Source organism: Thalassophryne amazonica, chromosome 16 (assembly GCF_902500255.1).
Source record: "Thalassophryne amazonica chromosome 16, fThaAma1.1, whole genome shotgun sequence".
In the NCBI taxonomy this organism is placed as follows: Eukaryota; Metazoa; Chordata; class Actinopteri; order Batrachoidiformes; family Batrachoididae; genus Thalassophryne; species Thalassophryne amazonica.
This window is the reverse complement of record NC_047118.1, coordinates 39,096,431-39,121,123: the sequence shown is the minus strand read 5'-3', so window position 1 is coordinate 39,121,123 and position 24,693 is coordinate 39,096,431. Positions and strand designations below refer to the sequence as shown.

General features: G+C 39.7%; 2 protein-coding genes across 2 annotated transcripts; one reads left to right on the top strand and one right to left on the bottom strand.

Annotated features, from left to right (window-relative positions):
- The first annotated feature begins 1,955 nt into the window (after positions 1–1,955).
- Positions 1,956–6,008, top strand: rrp7a (ribosomal RNA processing 7 homolog A). Its single transcript, XM_034190973.1, has 7 exons — positions 1,956–2,030; positions 2,169–2,311; positions 3,606–3,731; positions 4,831–4,954; positions 5,156–5,253; positions 5,338–5,545; positions 5,771–6,008. Exons 1-7 carry the CDS (start codon positions 1,964–1,966, stop codon positions 5,854–5,856), a joined length of 852 nt encoding a protein of 283 aa, XP_034046864.1. The 5' UTR covers positions 1,956–1,963; the 3' UTR covers positions 5,857–6,008.
- LOC117528345 (zona pellucida sperm-binding protein 4-like) lies at positions 5,993–24,477 on the bottom strand. Its single transcript, XM_034190974.1, has 12 exons — positions 24,271–24,477; positions 24,070–24,194; positions 19,684–19,807; positions 18,583–18,717; positions 18,318–18,490; positions 15,938–16,017; positions 14,681–14,814; positions 14,141–14,324; positions 13,886–14,030; positions 6,682–6,751; positions 6,487–6,618; positions 5,993–6,384 (listed from the first exon to the last, which is right to left on the bottom strand). Exons 1-12 carry the CDS (start codon positions 24,446–24,448, stop codon positions 6,248–6,250), a joined length of 1,617 nt encoding a protein of 538 aa, XP_034046865.1. The 5' UTR covers positions 24,449–24,477; the 3' UTR covers positions 5,993–6,247.
- Between the last annotated feature and the right edge of the window lie 216 nt (positions 24,478–24,693).

Below are 24,693 nucleotides of genomic sequence, written 5' to 3'. Positions count from 1 at the left end.
TCATTGATGCTTATGCCTGAATTTGGCGCATAACGCAGATGCGAGTCTGACCCCCTGGATGGGATGCCAGTCCCACACAGGTTACTTTCCCAGGCAAAGCTGGTACCCATTAATGCAAAGTACAGTATTATCTGGATAAATATGTATTGGATTTTTAACGAACAGTTTATCTTTAGTGTACATGGAGTAAATGTTGTGCTACAGCCCATTACTAGAACATAGTTTGACTTCTAGGAGGTTCCCCTTATAGGCCAGTTTAGTGGGTTGTATTTTTCTAACTTTGACGTGTGTTTTGTTTTTGTTTTTTTTTAGCCAGTCTTGAGCAACACGAGCACATCATCATTATAAAAAGAGGTTTCAGTCAAAATCTATGTGTACATGAATCAGGGCAGGAAAGAAATGCAAATGTAATTTCAGTTAAATTTCATGCAATTTTTTTTTTTTTTTTTTGGGGGGGGGGGGTTATTTTTCTGTGCTATCTTGGTGACATTTGGGGGGTGGGGGTGCAGTTTTGTGTTCAAGCTATTTTAGTGTGTTATTTTGTAAATTCCTTTGTTGCTTTCTTTGTATTCTTGGCAAGAAAACAGAGAGGTGAGAAGTCTGAAATGATCCAATTAAACATTTAGCATTTGCACACGTCTGTGGTTTTCTTTCATGTCTGTCTAGCGATAGCTATTATTTATCCAGTTTTGCATATTTTACAGTATATTATTCACTATGATAGCCACATTATAGTCACTGCACCAGTGTGGGTGAGAGGTGAAAGATGGGCCAACCAGGTTTTCTTTTTTGACTCAACTTCAAGTCAGTCCCACACTAAGGTCTTTGGGATTCAAATGTTTTAACTACAATTCAGCATCTAAGTGAACTGTAACATTATAAACTGTAAAGCAATTACACTAAAATACAGTAAGTTATGCTTATTTTAAATATTTAAATGTTACAAATAGGGGATAAAAAAAATCCAACATGTACACTAAGCAAAATGTATTTCGAATATGTATGTAAATATCCTTTTGCAAATATTGGTTTCATGGGTTGTTTTGGTTTTCAAGTATAAGCACAGTACAGGACAGAGGTTCTTATTTGAACCTGAATATCCAGAGCTGGTAGTCTGCAGTGCATAACATACACAAAATCTGTAAGTTAATACAAATGTTGCAGGTATAAATACAGATGATAATGAATGTAGGCTAAATACTGTAAAATTACGATTATCTCTTTAAGTCCTTTTGGCTTCCGTTTTCCCCTCTTGAAGTTGTCATAGCAGATCAGTAGTTGATTAGGCACAAGTTTTACACCGGATGCCCTGACACTGGCAAAGCTACACATTACATGGAGGCAGGGCAGGGGGTCTTGAACCTGGTACCTTCTGCTGTGGAAACAAGCGGACTAACTACTTAGCCACCATGCTGATATATAATTACAAATATTTGTATTATTTAAAATAGAAGCAGTGGGGATAGTTTTGTCATAAAGAAAACACGTGAAATAATGGTTTTAAATGGAAAATAATGTAGGAATAGTGTCTATTTTATTTTAAGAGATTTGATGTTGTCAGTTAACACATAATTTTTATTTATAAGCCGTTTCGGTTATGTATTTTTCTTTTCTTTTTTTGCAGTGGGGATCGTTTTGTATTTATTTATTTGGATGGAGACAGTGTAGTATCATTTCCTCATGTATTGTGAGAAATATTCCAGGGAAAGGCAAGAGCTTCTGTCAGAATTTAGGAGGATAGGTTTGGACAGAGTTTCTTTTAAGTGGGAGGGGGAAGTCGTGTTTTTTTAAATACTTGAAAGACACTGGACCACTGTAGAGTTCAGTGCACTGGACTCAAGAGGATTTAGTACAACTATAATGGACTGATACAGCAGGTGGCAGCAATGCATCAGTAAGGCTGCCGGTAAACGCCGAAGAAGAAGTTATTTTGGTTTTACTTCCGGTTTCTCGGTCATACAAGATGGCGCCGCCCAAAAAGAAACACGCTGGGAGTCAGCAGGCGTGTGTTATTCCCGGAGGTTTTACAGGTATACAAGACGATACAGACAACCGCAGTTTGTGTGCGTTGTAGCTGTTGTTGTCATTTTACGTGGACCGAATGGTTAGCTTTACGTTTAGCCTCGACGTGTGCCTTCAGATTGGTGTTGTGTTTTGTCTCCTGGCAGAGTTATCCCTACAGTTTAATTCTGACAGCGTGTCACGGCATAAACTGTATGTCAAAGAGCACAGAGTGCGGGCAGAGAAGAGTTCCCACAGACCTCTGGACAGGACTTTATTTGTCCTCAACGTTCCTTCGTATTGCTCAGAGGTACTCCGCCTGACATGTCTACAATCATTTCATCATTAGTTGTCAATTAATTACATTTAGGTAAGCATGAACTTTTAAGATTCAGAGAGCAGATGCTTGCAGTTCGTTTTGATCACTTTGAACTTGTAACTGTACAAACTATTACCAAATCACAAGTTGCCCCAAGGCGCTTCACCGGGCAAACGTCTAACCTTACCCAACTCTGTCATTTGTTGGTTGTACGACGAAACCACAAGCAGACCAGACACAGGCAGGTGACCATCTGCTTTGGACATACTACCAATAATGTCAGTGCAATGAGTCAAAGTCAACAATTTGTGTTTTAGGTAGAGGCACCCTGTGCAGACCATTTTTAGTTTATTTTCAAAGTGTCTATTAGGAAAGTATCCACATTGACAGAATGGTAAATCAATTCAACATTCAAAGATCCAATGTTATTGTTGCAACATAAAAGCAGTGATCCATATCATTATGCCTTAATTTTGAAATTCCCATGCTCATCTATCATCATTTGTGACCATTCCAACAGTGCTACTCAGCATCAGGCAGCATATGAACATATGACATCACCTCATATCAGGTCCCAAATTTGAATTGAACCATACCAGACTTTGTGATGCTTGGAAATATTGCATTGTTGTAAAAGGATTAAACATAACATTGTATTGTAATGACAATTGTGACATCCATCTGTCCAGGTAGCTCTTTGCCTGTGTGTTTCTAGGTTTAAGCTGTATTTGGGAGTCACTATTAGGGCGGGCTGTCAGTTAGTGCTGGAAGAATAGCACATATCTGGTCCTCAAAGTGCTGCAAGACTGGCCACTCTGTGATGGAGGTCCAGACCCATTTTGGATCCACTGTTCATGTACAACCAGTAGAATAGTTGACACGTGTTAGTCCAGACCTTTGACATTTAAGTAAATTATAACTTTTTCAAAATGTATGGTGTATATGTTAAATTACATTTTTTGGCATCTAAAACATTACAGTAAATACAATTTTAAATATATGGAAAAAGTGGCATAACTTAAATGAATCAAATTTAGTTCTTACCAGCAGTTGCCAGCACCAGCACTTTAGATATTTACACGGAAGGTACATATGGTATAGTTTCTTATTTTGTAACACTGACCAAAAAGATTTCTCATGATAAAGGACTGCATGACACATTGTTAAACATTAAGTATGCATAATTTCTTGATATGATCTCTATTTCCTTTATGGGTCTCTGCAACAAAATAAATGGTGGATCTTCATCTTCAGGGTGACCTGTTTATGTTTAACCTGCTTTCAGAATGTTATGAAAGACTTGTTCTCACTGTTTGGTACCATTGAGTCAGTGGAGCTGAGAGACCACCCAGGCTCCTTTCAACACTCTGGACCCAAGCTGGCTTGGATCTTCAAACCTGCTGAAAAAAAGGTGAGTGTTCATTGTACCACTATAATCAAAACATCCTTCTACTTTTAATGTCTACCCTGGTCATTATTTTCTCTTTGGTGTCTGTTTAAGCCAAGGGGTGCTTGCATTCTCGTGTACTATTATAGTATGCGTACTAGACTTGGTATGATGGGAAATGGCACAGCTTGGTTATAGCTAAAAAATGATCCTCTGATGCAGGCACTCAGGGCAGGATGCTAGTTCATTATAGGTTACTTCCTCAGCCAACGCTGGTACTCATTTACACCTGAGTGGACTAGGACAATAGATAGACAGGTAGCATGGCTGGGAATCTTACCCAGGTTAGTATATTGGCAGTCCAGCTCCCTTGCTATTGAGCATTTTGAGAAATTAAGCACTTTGATTCCTCTGTAAGCAGGTTGAGTGTCACTAGACCACAGAAGATGAGTCACCTGATACAAAACAGTGCTTGACAGGAAAACATAAGGTGGCTTTCATTGTCAGAGGCCCAAAATCCATAAAACACCAAGCGCTCAGAAAGGAAAATCCATAAAAAACACTCAAGTGTGCAGGAAGAAAAAAAAAAAAGGAAATATTTAAAAAACAAACATGATACTCAAGGTCATGGGCAGACCAGAAGCCCCAAGAAATCATCCAAAACTGTTAAGGACAACTTGAGGTATTATTCCATCTCTGTGAGATGGAATAAATGAAATAATTTCACCTTGAATTATGCTCAGGGAAACTTGACTTGCCCCGTGACCTTTAATTGGAGTAAGTGGTTGAAGATGAGTGAGTGAAAACTGGCTTGCGAGCAACCACTCAAAGCTCCTGCATGAACTTCAAAGAAGCTTACAAGGTGCAACTCAACAGTGCCAGAGAATGCAGGAAGAACTCCTACCCCAAACTTGGCATTTTTTCAAAGTGCCCACTTTGCACTTGGGTGTGTGCCTCCCAGATTGTATGAGCCAGCCACATCTAGGCTCATTAGCAGTTTGACAACTTTGAAACCAGTGGTCAACCAACCAGTGCCTTATGATATGCAGTGCTCTCTCTGTAATGGAAATTACTTTTAAAACATCATGAAAAGTTATCTATAAATAACATTTCTTTTTCACAGGGGTTCAAAGTAGGCTACATTGTGTTCAAAAAGCCCTCAAGTATAACAGCAGCTAAGTCACATCCTCAAAATGTGCCTTTGATGGTTTGCACAGAGGAGCGACCAGTGAAGACGGGTGTCCAGAGTAAGTTTAATAAAAAAAAAGTAGTAATACAAGTATTCTCTTCAAGAGCTGAATACATCCAGGTTAAATCAAATATGAGCTTCAGTGTGTTTGATAGCCAGACAGAATGAATTAGTTTTTATGATTGTGATATGTAGCTTTGGCTGATTATGATGCATATAGCCAAAGAAAAGGTGACTAAAAGTTGTTTTCTTATACCAGAGTGGATCCAACAGTACAAAAGATCTTTTATTCAGCCAGAAAAACTCCAGCAGTTAGTCGACTCCTTCATGAACGACTATGACAAGCGCAAAGAGGAGGTGAGAACTCTGAAGCTCTTCCTGCTGTGTTCCCAGCCAGCTTCGATCACACAGCTTAACTCAGGTTTTTCATGTTTGCCACAGGAAGCAGAACGGCAGAAGGAGGAGGCAGAGCAGCAACAAGAGGACGGAGAGGGTTGGGTCAAAGTCACGAGAGGACACAAAGGCACCAAGGCCCGCCCCCACAGCGAGGCAGCCAACCAGAGGACGCTACAGAAAGAGATGAGGAAGAAGAAGAGGAAGGAGCTCATGAATTTCTACACCTGGCAGCACAGAAACACACAGAAAGAACGTAAGTTAGCAATATAATAAAGCAGTGTTTCCCCAATCCTGACCCTCTGGACCCAATGTACTGTTGTTTAGCTGAGCACACCTGGCTGAGCTGATGTGATTACTTCAGGGATAAATGGAAAAATGTGCAGTTAGTTGGGTCCTGAGGACCAGGATTGTGGAACACTGCTTTAAAGTAATGCTGCTGTGCTTGTAGTTTAATTGGCTTCTTTGTTTTCCCCCTCAGATATTGCTCAACTAAGGAAAAAGTTTGAGGAGGATAAACAGAGAATAGCTTTGCTGAGGGCCCAGCGAAAGTTCAGACCTTACTGAGTGATCCACTTTTTCTCAGCTCAACATCAGTTATTTTGTATGGTTCATATGGATGGTACATGTTTCCATATGAAAATGATTAAAAATGTAACTCATAATTCTTACTCATTACGATAGCACCTTTTTTGTATAGCAGTAAATGTAACTAATTGCAGCTACAACTGATAGAAACTTTGCTTTTTAGGATTTTTTTTATTATTTTTTTTTAGAGAGCTTTTCAGCACAGACTGTGCAGATATCCCCATTGATCAGTACCATCATGAAACTTCTAACCAAATGTGAAATAATTTTAAACAAAAAAAGGTATAAATAAAAATTCATCTGAAATTATATAATTTCAAGAATCTATAAAAAAAAAATCCATATCACTACAAAATAAACATTTTGAGTGTTAGTTCTTGGGGCATGCGTCACAGGCTGGTTCAGCTTCTTCACGACGTTTCCTGCAGATTGACCAGACGGTAAATGGCAGGATCAGCAGCAGAACAGCTCCAATGCCACAGAGTACATATAGTATCACCTGAAACACTGAGGAACAAACAAACAAAACATATGTGCCCTTCTAAAATCCAATATGAAAGGTCACCATTACATTGCGGTGGCTGTAGTTTTGCGATGAGCAGAGCTCACCTGTGTTCTGTTTCACATATGGACTGTCCTCCAGGTCAGTTAGGTTCTGTCCCAGCAGCAGAGGTCCTACAGAGATGAGCTGGACCTTAGAGTCAGACGGGGCATTTCTTCTCTGTCGCTCACCTTCAGATGCTGTGGGAAGAGACTGCTTAGATCTGAAGTGAGCACAAGTAACAAAATTAAGTGTGTACTTACAAATGATGGAGCAGCGTTGAGCACAGTCCATATCTCTGGTGCATATTTCCACCCAGCAGTAAAAGTACATCTGTGTAAGAGTTTATGGGGGGTTGAAGGTGTAGAATCTATCATTTCAGTCAACAGTTTCAATGACAGTTGCTTTATGTTAAATGTCTTTTTTTTTTCTCTTTTTTGTTTAGTGTAAAATAAAGTCAACTGAGCATGAATATTCAGTTTCAAATTTATGCAAAAATAAAGGCATCTTTGCAATAAATTAAAGTGTTTGCCAACTGCCTCTGTATGTACAGATCAATCATGTCACCAAATCGCTGACAGAACTGCAGTAGCTGTGACCACTAAAAGCATTAGTGACTTAAGATTTTAAATATTTCAGTAGGCATCGAAAAGAAATTAAACCGTAGCAATGCATTGCTTCCATTTGTTAAAACAGCTGATTTCAACAGCAATCTGTCACACTGAAGTTTAGTCATTTATGGATTTAAACAGCGTGACAAGTGGAAAAAAAAATAATAGGTGCTTGTTAAAGCAAAGTATGAGACTACTGAAAGAAATGTGATGGGAGTGTGGGGACAAGTCACATCTGAATTCAAAAGCATTTCAGTCATTTTTAAAAGTAAAGGCAGTGATATACTGGGAATGATGCTGGAAAGAGAAATGACAGTTTTAGGATCAGTCAGAGACCATTAATGCCTAATTTTAACTATTAGAGAAAAAATTACTCATAACCATCCCAAAGACGTATCGTTATCTTTGGCTGCTTTCAGTGATGCCGGTATTTGGTTAGACTCTTTCTCTCCGATTGTTCTGTCTGAGTTATTCTCATTAGTTACTTCATCCAAACCATCAACATGTTTATTAGACCCCATTCCTACCAGGCTGCTCAAGGAAGCCCTACCATTATTTAATGCTTCGATCTTAAATATGATCAATCTATCTTTGTTAGTTGGCTATGTACCACAGGCTTTTAAGGTGGCAGTAATTAAACCATTACTTAAAAAGCCATCACTTGACCCAGCTATCTTAGCTAATTATAGGCCAATCTCCAACCTTCCTTTTCTCTCAAAAATTCTTGAAAGGGTAGTTGTAAAACAGCTAACTGATCATCTGCAGAGGAATGGTCTATTTGAAGAGTTTCAGTCAGGTTTTAGAATTCATCATAGTACAGAAACAGCATTAGTGAAGGTTACAAATGATCTTATGGCCTCGGACAGTGGACTCATCTCTGTGCTTGTTCTGTTAGACCTCAGTGCTGCTTTTGATACTGTTGACCATAAAATTTTATTACAGAGATTAGAGCATGCCATAGGTATTAAAGGCACTGCGCTGCGGTGGTTTGAATCATATTTGTCTAATAGATTACAATTTGTTCATGTAAATGGGGAATCTTCTTCACAGACTAAAGTTAATTATGGAGTTCCACAAGGTTCTGTGCTAGGACCAATTTTATTTACTTTATACATGCTTCCCTTAGGCAGTATTATTAGACGGTATTGCTTAAATTTTCATTGTTACGCAGATGATACCCAGCTTTATCTATCCATGAAGCCAGAGGACACACACCAATTAGCTAAACTGCAGGATTGTCTTACAGACAAAGACATGGATGACCTCTAATTTCCTGCTTTTAAACTCAGATAAAACTGAAGTTATTGTACTTGGCCCCACAAATCTTAGAAACATGGTGTCTAACCAGATCCTTACTCTGGATGGCATTACCCTGACCTCTAGTAATACTGTGAGAAATCTTGGAGTCATTTTTGATCAGGATATGTCATTCAAAGCGCATATTAAACAAATATGTAGGACTGCTTTTTTGCATTTACGCAATATCTCTAAAATCAGAAAGGTCTTGTCTCAGAGTGATGCTGAAAAACTAATTCATGCATTTATTTCCTCTAGGCTGGACTATTGTAATTCATTATTATCAGGTTGTCCTAAAAGTTCCCTAAAAAGCCTTCAGTTAATTCAAAATGCTGCAGCTAGAGTACTGACGGGGACTAGAAGGAGAGAGCATATCTCACCCATATTGGCCTCTCTTCATTGGCTTCCTGTTAATTCTAGAATAGAATTTAAAATTCTTCTTCTTACTTATAAGGTTTTGAATAATCAGGTCCCATCTTATCTTAGGGACCTCGTAGTACCATATCACCCCAATAGAGCGCTTCGCTCTCAGACTGCAGGCTTACTTGTAGTTCCTAGGGTTTGTAAGAGTAGAATGGGAGGCAGAGCCTTCAGCTTTCAGGCTCCTCTCCTGTGGAACCAGCTCCCAATTCAGATCAGGGAGACAGACACCCTCTCTACTTTTAAGATTAGGCTTAAAACTTTCCTTTTTGCTAAAGCTTATAGTTAGGGCTGGATCAGGTGACCCTGAACCATCCCTTAGTTATGCTGCTATAGACGTAGACTGCTGGGGGGTTCCCATGATGCACTGTTTCTTTCTCTTTTTGCTCTGTATGCACCACTCTGCATTTAATCATTAGTGATCGATCTCTGCTCCCCTCCACAGCATGTCTTTTTCTTGGTTCTCTCCCTCAGCCCCAACCAGTCCCAGCAGAAGACTGCCCCTCCCTGAGCCTGGTTCTGCTGGAGGTTTCTTCCTGTTAAAAGGGAGTTTTTCCTTCCCACTGTAGCCAAGTGCTTGCTCACAGGGGGTCGTTTTGACCGTTGGGGTTTTACATAATTATTGTATGGCCTTGCCTTACAATATAAAGCGCCTTGGGGCAACTGTTTGTTGTGATTTGGCGCTATATAAAAAAATTGATTGATTGATTGATTGATTGATACACCAAAAGCTGTGTTCCTTTACACGTTTAGTAATCCTAAACCTTTGAAATACTACAAAAATTAACATTTCTAGGCTATCATTGAATATTTTGATGCAAAAAAGAGTTGATTTTTTATGTCAGTTTTGAATTGCATCCCCATTTTCTTAAAATTGAAAAATGTCCACATACCCGGGGGGAGGGGGAGATCAACACAGAAGGCTGAAGTGCAACACTCCTGATGTGTAAATGATATTTTCTTGCTAATAAATTCTTGCAGATTGTTGTTCTTTGCACCAAACCTGACCAGTGCTTCCTTCCACAATCTCAAATACTTGAACATGTAAACTCTGCACATTACAGAATAATAATGGATTATTAAACGAACAAGTGAGGTTAATAAATTGTTTATTATATGGCTGTTTTTTAGCTGCATCGACAAAATTGGATATTTATGGAATATTTTCATGTCCGACTTGGTTTTTCTAATATTGTTTTTAGCTTTCTGGTTTGTAATAAAGTTTTCAATCTTTTCTTGACTGTTAGGAGCTGTTTTCATCTTGTTGGGCTTCATTTTGTATGCCCACTTCGAGCTCGTTCACTGTTAATTCCTCCAATTCAATGAGAGGGAAAAAGTCAAAGTTGCAAATCTGATATGCGATCCAGACCAACTGTCATGGTAACGGTCTGAGATGGGAAAATATCAGACCAAAAATCAGCCAATCAGAGCACGCATACCATCGTAGCCATATAATGTTTATTTGTTGACAAGCCAGCTCGGAAAAGGAGTGCTGAGCATCAGCTAAGTAGAAATTTTAAAAAACAACTATTTATGGATACATTACTATAGGGTTTTTTTTTGGGGGGGGGGGGGGGGGGTTTCAAACATTTTGTTGAAAGTCTCACAAATTTAAAGAAATAAGTACAGACAGCAGTTCTTTCTTAAAGATCTATACTTATTAATGTCAGTGTTACTTGCTAGCGAATGCATCCATCTCTAAATAGCTTTTAATTATATTTTTAGTAGATTTCCTTTTTTCCTCTCCATGGCAGAAAAGCATGGGCCTGCTTTCATAAAAAAACAAGTTTTGTTTCGATCACATTACACAATAGTCTTACAACAGTACACTGATAATAGCACAACGCTTGCTAACAACATTTAGAGTCTGTCCAATCTGCTCCCATAGACAAGCTTTTATCTCTTGTGTTTTCTTTACATTATGTCATACAGATAGGTTGGTCAGCCTTGTCTTTTGTATATTGCATGTTTCAGCAAAGACGGAATACTTGGTCGTGAGTGTGTGCACGCACGTACACACTTGGAAAGGGAGGGGTCGGGTTTGGTTACAGTCTGAGCCCTCACCGCTAGATGTTCCTGAAAAAACTCCTTAATTCACCTTAAACAAAATAATTGTAAATGTTGATTTATTTTTCCATGTGCACTTTTTCCATCCACAAACTCATTTAAGTTAACGTTTCTATGTCAGGAGGAAAACTGAGATGTCTTTCACATGTTTGCCTCCAACCTTTGGTCAACCACTCTCTCCCTCATTATACAGTTAGGCCTGTCATACTAATTAGAGCAGCTGATCCAAGTGAATGTTTAAAAAAAAATAATAATAATTTTGTAATCTTGCCTCCATTTGCCAATAGAGGAGATGATGGTCTAGTGGTTAAGTGTTGGGCTTCAGACCAGAGGATCCTCAGTTTAAATCCCAGCCTGACCAGAAAATCACTAAGGGCCTTTGGGCAAGGTCCTTAATCCCTAGTTGCTCCCAGTGTGTAGTGGGCATCCTGTATGGCAGCAGCCTGACATTGGGGTGAATGTGAGGCATTGATGTGTAAAGCTCTTTGATCGTCTGATGCAGATGGAAAAGCGCTATATAAATGCAGTCCATTTAGTGTTTTTGGCTACAAATTTTTTAAGATGCCTTATTTATAAACTGTCTATGCCTCCCCCTCGTGCATGAATTGGAATGTAAAAAAAGAAGGTTGTGCAGTTAGAATATGCAACTCACACAGACACCAGTCATTTTTTTGAGCAAGTCAAACCTGATGAAGAAAAGAAAAAAAATTGCAAGTTAACTTGCAGCCAATGTCAGTTACATTTCTTAAAATATTTGTTCATGTACAATAATATTATTCACCATTCTCAAACTGCAATGTAAATAACGGTGTCTCCTAAGTTACTAACCCCATGATTTATTTTTTTACTTGACTTTTTTTTTTTTTTTTTTTTTTTTATAAATCAGGCACTATGCACGAGCTGAGCACCTGTGCGGTTTTACTAATTTTTTTTCCTGCATTTCTGGTTCCAGAACTGAGACCACCCAATGAAATGCATTTACTTTCTCCACCTCTCTGTGGATAGTTTGATTTGACATTCAGTGTCGTGCTTCCTAAATGGTAAATCATTTGTCATTTATAGTGCTTTTCCATCTGCATCAGATGCTCACAGCGCTTTACATACAGTAGTGTTCAGAATAGTAGTGCTATGTGACTAAAAAGATTCATCCAGGTTTTGAGTATATTTCTTATTGTTACATGGGAAACAAGGTACCAGTAGATTAAGTAGATTCTCACAAATCCAACAAGACCAAGCATTCATGATATGCACACTCTTAAGGCAATGAAATTGGGCTATTAGTAAAAAAAAAAAAAGTAGAAAAGGGGGTGTTCACAATAATAGTATCTGCTGTATCTGCATCTGCTGTTGACGCTACAAACTCAAAACTATTATGTTCAAACTGCTTTTTTAGCAATCCTGTGAATCACTAAACTAGTATTTAGTTGTATAACCAGAGTTTTTCATGATTTCTTCACATCTGCGAGGCATTAATTTTGTTGGTTTGGAACCAAGATTTTACTCCTTTACTAGTGTGCTTGGGGTCATTGTCTTGTTGAAACACCTATTTCAAGGGTATGACCTCTTCAAGTATTTTGACATATCCAAACTGATTCATGATACCTGGTATGCGATATATAGGCCCAACACCATAGTAGGAGAAACATGCCCATATCATGATGCTTGCACCACCATGCTTCACTGTCTTCACTGTGAACTGTAGCTTGAATTCAGAGTTTGGGGGTCGTCTCACAAACTGTCTGCAGCCCTTGGACCCAAATGGAACAGTTTTACTCTTATCAGTCCACAAACTATTCCTCCATTTCTCTTTAGGCCAGTTGATGTGTTCTTTGGCAAATTGTAACCTCTTCTGCACGTCTTGTTTAACAGAGGGGACTTTGCGGGGGATTTTTGCAAATAAATTAGCTTTACACAGGTGTCTTAACTGTCACAGGTAACTCCAGACTGTCTTTGATCATCCTGGAGCTGATCAATGGGTGAGTCTTCTATCCATTTTGATGGTTGTTTTCCGTTTTCTTCCATGCGTCTTTTTTTTTTTTTGTGGCCATTTTAAAGCATTGAAGATCATTGTAGATGAACAGCCTATAATGTTTTGCACCTGCACATGAGTTTTCCCCTCTCCAATCAACTTTTTAATCAAACTACACTGTTCTTCTAAACAATGTCTTGAATGTCCCATTTTCCTCAGGCTTTCAAACAGAAAAGCATGTTCAACAGGTGCTGTTTCATCCTTACATAGGGGACACCTGATTCACACCTGTTTGTTCCACAAAATTGACGAACTCACTGACTGAATGCTGCACTACTATTATTGTGAACACCCCCTTTTCTACTTTTTTTACTAATAGCCCAATTTCATAGCATTAAGAGTGTGCATATCATGAATGCTTGGTCTTGTTGGGTTTGTGAGAATCTACTGAATCTACTGCTACCTTGTTTCCCATGTAACAATAAGAAATATACTCAAAACCTGGATTAATCTTTTTAGTCACATAGCACTACTATTATTCTGAACACTACTGTATAATCCCTCACATTCACCCCAATGTGAGGGTGTTGTCATGCAAGGCGCTCAATATACACTGGGAGCAACTAGGGATTAAGGACCTTGCCCAAGGGCCCTTAGTGATTTTCCGGTCAGGCTGGGATTTGAACAGAGGATCCTCTGGTCTCAAGCCCAAAGCTTAACCACTAGACCGTCACCTCCCCTGCTTCTTCTGCACGTTTTTCTTTTCCATGTTGTGTGATAGAGCAAATCTGCTTTTTGTGTGACAGATGGATATTTGCTGTATATGCAAATGAGTTTGTGGGGGTGCCTATATGTCCATTCAGGTGCAGGAGCACGTATGGCCACTTACATGACCACCAGTGAGATTTTTGAAAACCATATGTACATGCAGCTTTGCATGTGTATATTTCTGCTTTTGTGCATATACACAGTTTTATAAATGACGCCCTGGTAACTATATAAAAAGCTGTCTATGAACCTTCCGAGTTCTCAAGAAGCTGCACAGTTTGAAGGGTAAAGGTGTTCCTTTACCTCATTGTAAAGTTCTGATTATTAAAATCTTACTTCCTCTGTGCTCGGTTGGCCTATGCGAGGGTCCATGAAGGCAAAGACTTTGACATCAAACCTTCTGACCCGTGAGTGGGAAGTGGTCTGACCCTGGTGGTCCACGGGGACGGAACTCTTCATATTGTCCAGAGGGTTGGGACACCTGTCAGGACCAACACACGGAGAGAAGACAAGAGTTCCTCATTGCACAAAATAATATTCTAAACAATGTCAGTATCGTCTTTGGATGCTGCTGTCATGATCTTGTCTAACCCGTCATACAGAAGCGTCCACACAGAGTGTCTGGATGCTGGGTATGCAAAGCAGTCCCGTACACGCAGGGTAAGTGCAGGATCCGGGGATGGCTGAGTAAGAGAAACTTCAACGTAAGCAGCTTCACGCAAGGGTATGGTCACCGGAAGCTGGTCCTTGGAAAAGAAGGATGAGAAGGATGCATCTAAAAAGAACAAAGATCAGACCTCCAGTCATTAAGGAGTTTTTCCAAAAAGCTGATGTACAGAACACTCAAGTGATAACAGTTAAAAAATAAAAACACTGCTACTAAGGCCATAGTGTTTTTGTTAGTTTGCTTGACTTTTAGTAGGATTCTGGATTGTACTGTAGGGTTGCATTTTTGAATATAGAGGCTTTAATGTGAGTCCAGATAGTTTCACATGGAGTGAAACAAAGGTTTTTTGTTTTTTTTTTTAGTGGGAATACTTTTACACTGTGTGGTAGCACGTTGGACACTAAATGTGCATAACAGAAGAGTGGATTATTGTCGTAGTCTGTCAAGTGTTGTTCTAGTTGTACCTGTGGCAATTCTCATCTGTACTTTGATGTTGCCAAGTCCAACAACAGGTGGTGGGTTTGCGATAGAAGAGAAGGTTCGCAGATCTGCTGTGTGCAGTAAATCTGTTGCCTGAAATTCACATTGTACCTGAAGGCTGGAAGGAAACAAAAGTACAGAGTATTTATATTGCTGTCAACCATATACAGTGCTGTGAACACGTTCGTGCACACTTGAGCTTTTACATGCTTGATATTAAAAAACATCAAAACAAAAATTTGGCTTTTTAATCTTAAAATTTCTAAAACGGTGCCCTTTAAATTCACAGTGAGAAGTAATCAAATTAAAAGAAATAAAAATCTAAAAGCCAAATTGATGGTGTGAATAAGTATGTGTGCCCTTTAGTATAACAGATATAAACCATCACTTTTACATCCAGTTTTCTTTAGACAAGTCAGGGGATGGCTACATGAACATTTACAAGGCAGCAATTATGTCTTGGACTTTATTCAGTACATCAGTTATGAAGAAACAGTCTATGGTCAATCTGTGTGGAGCAAGCAGTTCTCAAAAACTAAGGGATGTGACATTAAATCAATATCTTTAACTGCAGCTTCTATGGAGGAAAAAAGTCAGACATGAACAATAAATATAACTTGGAAAAAAAAATCCATTGCAGTCACATGACTGCTGTCCAGTTATAAGAAGTGACAGTCAGTTCATCACGTTTTCGAACGCTCCTCGGCCAAAGTCAAAGAGCTCCATGACACACAGGATCAGGATTATAAAAAATAAAAAAAAAAATCTAACAAAAGAAAATCTGAAGGTGAGTATATATATATATATATATATATATATATATATATATACACATACATACACACACACACACATATACATAACATCAAATCAGAAAAGGCTAGAATTGTATGGAAAATACCACACAAAAACTGCAGTCTGTCCAATTTTTTTTAAATTTACATTTGCTTTGACTTCAGTTTCATTGCAGAGAGTATAAACCCAAGATATTTCATGTTTTGTGTGGTCAACTTCATTTGTTAATAACAGCCATTCCTCCACACCTCAGGCACAATGTTGTGTGTTTCAGATGTAAAGTTTGCTCACAGCAACAGAATCATTGTTCAAACAACACATATTTGGTTAAAAGCAAAAAATGAGCAACAATCTGGCTCCCAGCCTTCAAGACCCCTCGTCTAAACTGTCACCTAGCAAATCCAGGACAAAATATATTAAAACTTAATTTTTAAGTGATAATTTACCTAAATGGAGAATGTCCAGCAGTAGTTTTACTGTCTAGCTCCTCCACCTCCACCTCATAGATCACCACATCACCAGCCACCTAAAGAGCAAACAAGTAGAGTCAAACTAAATAACTTAAAGACTGAGCCTAGAAAGCTATAACAAAGCATGAAATGATTAATGGTGGAATTATGGAACATTTCAGTGAGACAGCTCCACTCCTACTGTTTATGTTGAAGTAAGTCCCGCTGGTGCTCAAAGTATTTGCAGTGCTTTATTTTTATGTTATGTTGCAGCTTTTTCCACACACACACACACTACACCCCATAATGACAATGTGAAATTTGTTTATTTTTTGCAAAATTATTAAAAATACTAAGAAAATCACGTGTACCTAAGTATTCACAGCCTTTGCCATGAAGCTCAAAATTGAGCTCAGGTGCATTCTGTTTCCACTGATCATCCTTGATGTATTTCTACAGCTTAATTGGAGTCTACCTTGGGTCAGTTCAGTTGATCGAACATGATTTGTAAAGGCACACACCTGTCTACATACAAGGTTGACAGTGCATGTCAGAGCACAAACCAAGCATGAAGTCAAAGGAATTGTCTGTAGATCTCAGACAGGATTGTCTTGAGGCACAAATCTGGTGAAGGGTACAGAAACATTTGTGCTGCTTTGAAGGTCCCAATAAGCACAGTGGACGCCATCATCTGTAAATAGAAAAAGTTTGGCTGCACCAGGACTCCTCCAAGAGCTGGCTGTCTAAATTGAACAATCGGAGGAGAAGGGCCTTAGTCATAGAGCTGACCAAGAACACGATGGTCTCTCTGTCAGAGCTCCAGCATTGCCTTGTGGAGAGAAGAGAACCTTCTAGGACAGCCATTTCTGCAGTAATCCACCAATAAGGCCTGTATGGTAGAGTGACCAGACAGAAGCCACTCCTTAGTAAAATGCACATGGCAGCCCACCTGGAGTTTGTCAAAAGGCACCTGAAGGACTCTCAGACCATGAGAAAAAGCATTCTCTGGTCTAATGAGAACGAATGAACTCTTTGGTATGAATTCCAGGCACCATCCCTGAAGCATGGTGGTGGCAGCATCATGCTGTGGGGATGTTTTTCAGCGGTAGGAACTGGGAGACTAGTCAGGATTGAGGGAAAGATGAATGCAGCAATACACAGAGACATCCTGGATGAAAACCTGCTCCAGAGCGCTCTTGACCTCAGACTAGGGCGACAGTTCATCTTTCAGCAGGACAATGATCCTAAGCACACAGCGAGATATCAAAGGAGTGGTTTCAGGACAACTCTGTGAATGTCCTTGAGTGGCCCAGCCAGAGCCCAGACCTGTGCCAAACTTGGTGTCATATTCAAGAAGACTTGAGGCTGTAATTGCTGCTAAAAGTGCATCAACAAAGTATTGAGCAAAAGGTGTAAATACTTATGTACATGTGATTTCTTAGTTTTTTTTTTTTAATACATTTGCAAAAATAAAAACTTCATGTTGTCATTATGGAGTGTTGAGAGTAGAATTTTTTGAGGGAATAAATTAAATTTACTCCATTTTGAAATAAGGCTGTAATATAAAATGTGGTAAAGGGGAAGCGCTGTGAATAGTCTATTTTCATTCTTGGAAATCTGCATTTTCTAAATGCATCAATGTAAATTCCCCATTTAAAACTGCAATCCCCCCCCCCCAATTTAAAAAAATGACTGACTGGGTTTTGCATCTGAACTCCTCAGATAGACAGACAGAAAGCTAAATATCGTCAGCATAACAAGTGACTGTTAATCCAATGGCTACATTTAATCTGTAGAGGTTAACAAAGATAAAAAAAAACTTGGATTTAGAACAGAGCCTTGCAGTACCCTTGATGTAATCATTTATAATGTATCCAATTGGCAACATTACCAAACGTTTTGATCCAAGCAAAATAGTCTTGTTCATTATGTAGCAAGATGAAGTCCGGATTGAAAAGATGTTCCCGCTATCTTAGCTAACAGGGAATTCCCCTTTGGCTGACCTGAACTCTACCAGGTCAGTCAAAGGGAAATTCCACTTTGGCTGACCTGGTAGAGATCTGGTCTTTAGTGCGAGCAGTCCGGAGTTCGATCCCACCGCCGTCCTGGCCACAAAGGTCCTACGGTCACAATTGGTGTTGTCGGCAGGATGTGGGTAGTCACAGAACATGCTTAAATGCACCTGTGACTTCTGGACTAAGTCAAAAATAGTGGGGAGATATGCAGGAAGATGAAATCTAGATTGAAAAGATGTTCCCGCTAGCTTGGCTGACGGGGAATTCCCCTTTGTCTGACCTGGTAGTGTTCTGGTCTTTAGTGCGAGTAGTCTGGGGTTCGATCTCACCACAAAGGTCCTACGGTCAAAATTAATTAGTACCTTCATGTTAGCACCACAGTCTTTGAGTCCAATCTTAAAGACAGCACTGTCTCGGGTAGCAATCACAGGTAAACACTGTGGATGATCCTTGACTGTGAGGCTGCTGGGACGGAGAGGCGGATCTGTGTCTGTGGCTTGTACCAAGAACACAAAGTGTCCATCCAGGGAGCAGGCTGATGGATGGCCAGCAGACAGAAAATAAATAAATCAGCCATTTTCACATGAACCCATTACGTGTATAAGATAAAAACAATACTAACTTTACCATTGAGTCTATAATAACAGGTTAAATCCTGATTATCATAGCAACATCCCAGTTTGTAGCAAGCATCAGCAGAAATGCTTTGGTGGCCACAAACCAATCGCAGAGCTCTTTCAGTGCCACAAGGCCCAGGGAATGCTGGAGGAAAACAACAACAAAATAACTAAGCAATTGCACTGTGTAAGTCTCCCTAATTTTTTTTATCATTTTAGATGATATTTAACATGATCCTACACAACATTTACTTCTAAGATTTCAGTCTCTTACAGGACTGATTTTGCCATGTGATTAGATTAGATAGAACTTTATTGATGCCTTGGGAAGACTCCCTCAGGGAAATAGAGGTTCCAGTAACATTGTATAGCAGCACACAGGGTAAGAAGCACAGAGTATTACAAGTGGAAAAAAAAAGAAAACCAGTTTGCAAATATGAATGTGCAATATAAATACCAGACATACTGATCAATGCGGCTTTACTGGCTACTACTGTTCCTCTCATTCTCATTCCCAACCTCTGTCTTCCTGTTACTCCTCCTCCCCCTGAGTGAGGAGTTGTACAGACTGATGGCCTGAGGGACAAAGGAGTTTTTCAGTCTGTTGGTCCTGCACTTGGGAAGGAGCAGTATGTGGATGAAGAGGCTCCTCTGGTTGCTGATGACGGTGTGCAGAGGGTGACTGACATCGTCCACAATGCCCAGCAGTTTGTCAAGTGTTCTCTCTTCTGCCCCCATCACCAGAGAGTCCAGCTTCATGCCAACCATGGAGCCAGCCTGCTTGATCAGTTTGTCCAGTCTGGATGTGTCCTTCTTGGATGTGCTGCCTGCCCCCCAGCACACCACGGTGTAAAAGAGGACACTGGCTACTACAGACTGGTAGAACATCCACAGGAGTTTCCTGCAGATGTTATATGGAGTCAGTCAATGGGTTGACAAAATTTCCTTCAGAACTTCTGCATATTTAGCTGTTAAATTTTGGGTCCTGGTAGATACAGGTGAGGACTATCAAGTTGCTGGTGAAGTCCAGCTGCTAATCACAGGGTTCTGCTGTTGACAAGTAACCAATGAAGAAGAAGCACTGCAAAAATGAACAAGACCTGTCACTCACGTGTGGAGACATGCTGAGTTCTTCTCTCGCTGTATCTCTTTATAAGAGGACAGCTGATATTAACCCTAAACCATCTATCCTCTCCTTTCAGCTGGACCTGCAGAGGGATGACCACTGTGCTGTCCTGAGAATCACAGTCATCACATGCATTGAGTGATCAATAAGTGCATACTCTTTACTTGAAAACATTGATATTGCAGGTCTGTATTTTCTAAAACATTAGCATGTACCCTATAAAATGCATCGAGTGAATGAATAAATGAAATGATACAGCACCAAATTAGATCAAATGTCACCTCAAGGCACTATACAGGAGCAATGTCAAGACCTTACCCACCCTATGACCATGCACATGGGTGACAGTAGTAAAGAAAAACATCATCAGCTGATTTTTGGATTTTACAGAAAGAAACCTCCAGCAGACTAGACTCAGCGGGAGGCCCATCTGCTACGGCCATTCAAACAAGACAAAAGAAAAGGCGATATGAGATTGAGAGAACATGCACAGACAGAAGCGTTAAGGTGCACTGACACTTGCACGCACTCTGGTGTGCAGGAGAGTAAAACTCATTGTAAACATATTGTAAACTGTGCGTGGCTTTGTGCACATGCGCAAATTTTTTTTTAAATGTTCAAAATCTCCATCATGCATTAATTACGTGAACTTCAAGTGAACATTTTGGAAACAATTCATAAACACTGCGTGTGAGTGATTGCATCAGTGCACCGCTTCACAGCGCAGCTTGTCTGAACGATTATAATGAGATGTTAAATCTATCATAAACATACTTTTACAGCTGCACACAAGAAGGAAAGAACATGCAACTGTTTTACCAAGCTATTACAATACAAACATTACAAATAATTACCATTATAGACTGTTTCAAATGCGTCCTCCACCTCATTAAGTGCGCACAAGAGAGAGACAGAGAGAGAGAGAGAGAAAAGCAGCAGCTGGAGCAGTTCTCTATGATTCCAGAAGCAATTAGAGACGTTTTCAACAGCTAACTCAGAGAAAACGATTAATCCGCTACCAAATAATTATTTTATATATGCAGCATCCAGCACACAATGCGGGGCATCCAGTGGAACAAAGCACGGGATCCAGCTGGGAACACAGCAGGTGGGATCTTCACAACAAAGTGCGTGCAAGTGTAAGGGCACCTTTATAGTTAAACAACCATATATATGATTGTGTAGGTTCAAGTCCCAGTGAAAGGACCATACTAAAACATGAAATGTAACAAAATGGGGCCTAAATTTAGAGTACATTGCATTACATGCACTCAATTTTGACATAATGAACTTCATATCATTAGCTTACTCAGATAATAAAATATGATTCACTTATAATTGAAACCAAAATCCATCTCAGAAGCCAATACCAACAACACTTCATCCCATTTCACTGATTATTGGTGATTGTCACAAGGTGACAACACATTTGATCCGATTTTGCATTGGGTGGGCTATTAAGGTATGTATTTCATGAAATTAACATTCATTGTCCCCATTTTGTGATTATTTACACCCATTTTGTAACTTTTAGTTCCCATTTTGTTACATTTCGTCCATTTGGTATTTTGGTATAGCCGCCAGTGAAACAGATCAGATGAGTCTGTGACTGTATTGATGCCAGATCACTCACTGAGGTAGGAGATTCCTTACAGCCTACGCCAGAGCAGATGGACTGATCTTTTCCCATGATGCTCCACCAACCAGCAAACAGAGTTCCTCTGGACCCAACCATTCCAGTATAGACTGGATATGAATATTCCTGCCAAGTTAACATGGCTAGGCATGTAAGTGGAAAGGTAAGCAAGATATAAAAAGATTTTCCATGAGATTATGAAACTTGATATGCCTTCATTTTTGTCTGTCTGTGCAAGTTTTGAATGAAAAGATGAGGAAACCCAAGTCTGAAATTTCTGGCCATGTTTCTGCCTGTGATAAAATCAATATAGGAGATCAAGTGGGACTAAGACATAGATGTATGCCAATTTATCCCCATAAACTTGGAAGGTAGAGTGTAAGTGTTCAAAATATCACTCCTTGCCATGTGCTCAACACAGCATGTGAATTGCGAATATTCTGGAATCGGACCTAGATCATACTGGAATTCTGCTACTGCACAAGGCTCTTGGAAATGTGCAAAGCTGCAGTCCAGAATCAGAACCATTGCTCAAATTTCCACAGTTTTGATGTATTTCACAAACAATTAGACCCTAACCCTCATTCTGAATCTAACCAAAAACCATTTAAGACAAAATAATTTGCATGGATGCATCTATTCTCCCTCTCATATGGCTAGCATACTGGTGTAGTGTGGAATTAGGTTTCCTCTTCTTTTAATTCATATTTTTAACATCGAAACAGGTTGACTATATGACTGACTATATGTGAGGCCCACCAATTGCAGATTATTATGAATAAAACAGTGGAGATGTTGGTGGACCACAGGTCTATTGGGGACCGTGGTTTAGTAGTCATACATGGATGTAACATTGAGCAGGTGGATTTATACAAATATTTGGTGGTTTACATTGATAACAACTTAAACAGGTACACGCAGGTGTCACGCGTTTATGCCCAAATCCACCAGCGCATCCACTTTCTCCATAGACTCTGATTGCTTGGTGTATGTAGGAATATTATGTTGACTTTCTACAGAGCAGCTGTTGAGTCTGTGTTACAGTATGGTATTATCAGCTGGTTTGGTAATCTAACGGTTAAATCAAAAACTCAAATACTACATCTGACGAAAATGGCTGGCAAAATCATTGGTATGGTGGTACCTGTAACTCCCCAAGATTTGTTTGAACAAACAATCCTCAGACTTGCAGACAATATTTTATTGGATGCATCTCATGTGCACTCTGAAAATATTTTACGTAACTCAGGAAGGAGGTACAGAGCTCCTCTGTAAATATAACCGATATAAACACTCCTTTATCCTGTTGTCAGTGAAGCTCATGAATGAGCTTAGGGTGGCCAGGAAAGATAGTTTAAGGTCATATGTTGCTGAATTTGCACTAAGATGGTTTGTTGATTATGTATTTGTATTTTTATTTATTATGTAATTGTTTTTGATGCATGGATCATACCTGACTGAATTTTCATGGGTGGTATGTGTTGTTTGTAGACCAGACCCCTCTGCCCAAGACAAATTTCACCTTAGGGAGACTCATAAAGACACTGACTGTGATCTAAATTTTGGGTCTGTTAGTGATGCACAAGGCTAGCTCCTATTGACCACTTTAGTAATCTCAATTCAATTTCAATTTTCAATTCAATTTATTCAACTTATAGAGCACCAAATCACGACAGCGCCGTCTCAAGGCACTTCACATAAAACAACTCAACAATAAAAACCAAAACAAATTAAACGTCCTCCTGTCCTGTGCACCAACATTTCCTGTATATTCATGTGAATTATTTTGTAAATTGTGTCAGCAGCATGGCCCAAGCAGAGGGTCACCCCTTTGAGTCTGGTCTGCTTCAGGTTTCTTCCTCAAATCATCAGAGGGAATTTTTCCTTACCACTGTCACCTGTGTCCTTGCTCTGGGGTTTGGTAAGGTTATACCTTACTTGTGTGAAGCGCCTTGAGGCAACTTTGTTGTGATTTAGTACTATATAAATGAAAATAAACTGAAAAACTGAAACTAAATAAAAAAAATAAATCAATCTCTTTGCTTCCCTGTTGATATACTGCTGGTTCTGCTCTGTTTCTCTCTATCCAAGGTACAGACGAGACCTTTAGTGAACGCTGGCCCTGCAACCTGGGACGCCGGACTGATCTCAGGAAGCCACACCTATTCAAGACCTGGAGACAGAGACTAAGCACCGATGGACTCTGTTCTATCTAAATAACAGACTCGGTTTTTGTTGGTCTTCTGGTTGTAAAAAAATTTGATAAAAAAAAAAAACAAAACAAAAAAAACCTTGTAACTGTTAGAACGACCTAAGCATTGGATCACCTCTCTGAGTCTGGTCTGCTTGAGGTTTCTTCCTCAATAACCTCAGAGGTAGTTTTTCCTTACCACTGTCACCTGCGTGCTTGCTCGGCAGGGGTTTCGTAAGGTTAGACCTTACTCCTGTGAAGCATAGTGGATAGTGTGCCGCACTCTAAATGTCAGATATGGGAGACCAACAAACAGTCCAAGTTTGCACTACAATGACATTATGTGAGATAAATAGGAGTAGGACTTCTGTGGCATATGTCATGGAAGTCTAAATTTAGCTGGTAGCAGAACAGTTTCTACTTTGACAGATTACTGTGGGATGTTGAGGATATTTTTTATTTCATTGTAAAATGCACACAAAATATTTTCCCAGTATGAATCCGTCTGTATGTTTGCATTGTTCCTTCTGAAACCTACATTTACCTTAATATAAGCAAAGCAACTGTCATATCTGCTGATAAAAGAAAGGCTGTGGTTCTTATCTCTGCTCTTTCGGACCCCGCAGGGCCCCTCAGACTGCGGGACGGGAACCGACACCCCTGACGAGTCTGACACCGCGAGAAAACCACAATCAGAACAGCAGGATGTAGTTTCCATCTCACTGCGAGGATTACTCAGTCTTACCTTTAACACGGATGTTACTTTTAACCTGAGGGCCGAATCGTGCGCGGATTCGTCTGACAGAGCAGATGACAGCGGGCAGAACCAGCCGCGTCCCGTGTTCGGCCGGTACGCAACAGAACCGAACCATGAAGACCAACACGACAGAAATCAAACACAGCTTCACACGGGGATCGCTCATTTCGTTTTTACATTCAAATGATCTGACTGATGTGGTGCAACTCTAACATTCAAATCTCGCCCAGTGGGTCACGTGACTTTATTAATTATCGTTAATTAGTTTGAAGCAGTGCGAGCAGATGGATGCACAAATATTCTTGTTTGAGTGTTTTAATTAATGACATCACAAAGGCCTTTCAACCCTCCAATTCTGTTACAAATTTGTAACCTTGCTGGAGTATTTCAAAGGTGAAAAGTGCTTATCTA

What these genes read in the sequence shown, in the direction of transcription:
- rrp7a (XM_034190973.1), top strand. Translation starts at nt 1,964, where the DNA reads ATGGCGCCGCCCAAAAAGAAACACGCTGGGAGTCAGCAGGCGTGTGTT. An exon ending in TATTCCCGGAGGTTTTACAG is followed by an intron (nt 2,031 to 2,168) that starts GTATACAAGACG and finishes GTCTCCTGGCAG; the next exon opens with AGTTATCCCTACAGTTTAAT. An exon ending in AGTGAAGACGGGTGTCCAGA is followed by an intron (nt 4,955 to 5,155) that starts GTAAGTTTAATA and finishes TTCTTATACCAG; the next exon opens with AGTGGATCCAACAGTACAAA.
- LOC117528345 (XM_034190974.1), bottom strand. Translation starts at nt 24,448, where the DNA reads ATGAGCGATCCCCGTGTGAAGCTGTGTTTGATTTCTGTCGTGTTGGTC. An exon ending in AAGTAACATCCGTGTTAAAG is followed by an intron (nt 24,195 to 24,270) that starts GTAAGACTGAGT and finishes TCGCGGTGTCAG; the next exon opens with ACTCGTCAGGGGTGTCGGTT. An exon ending in AACTCAGCATGTCTCCACAC is followed by an intron (nt 18,718 to 19,683) that starts GTGAGTGACAGG and finishes GTTTTCCTCCAG; the next exon opens with CATTCCCTGGGCCTTGTGGC.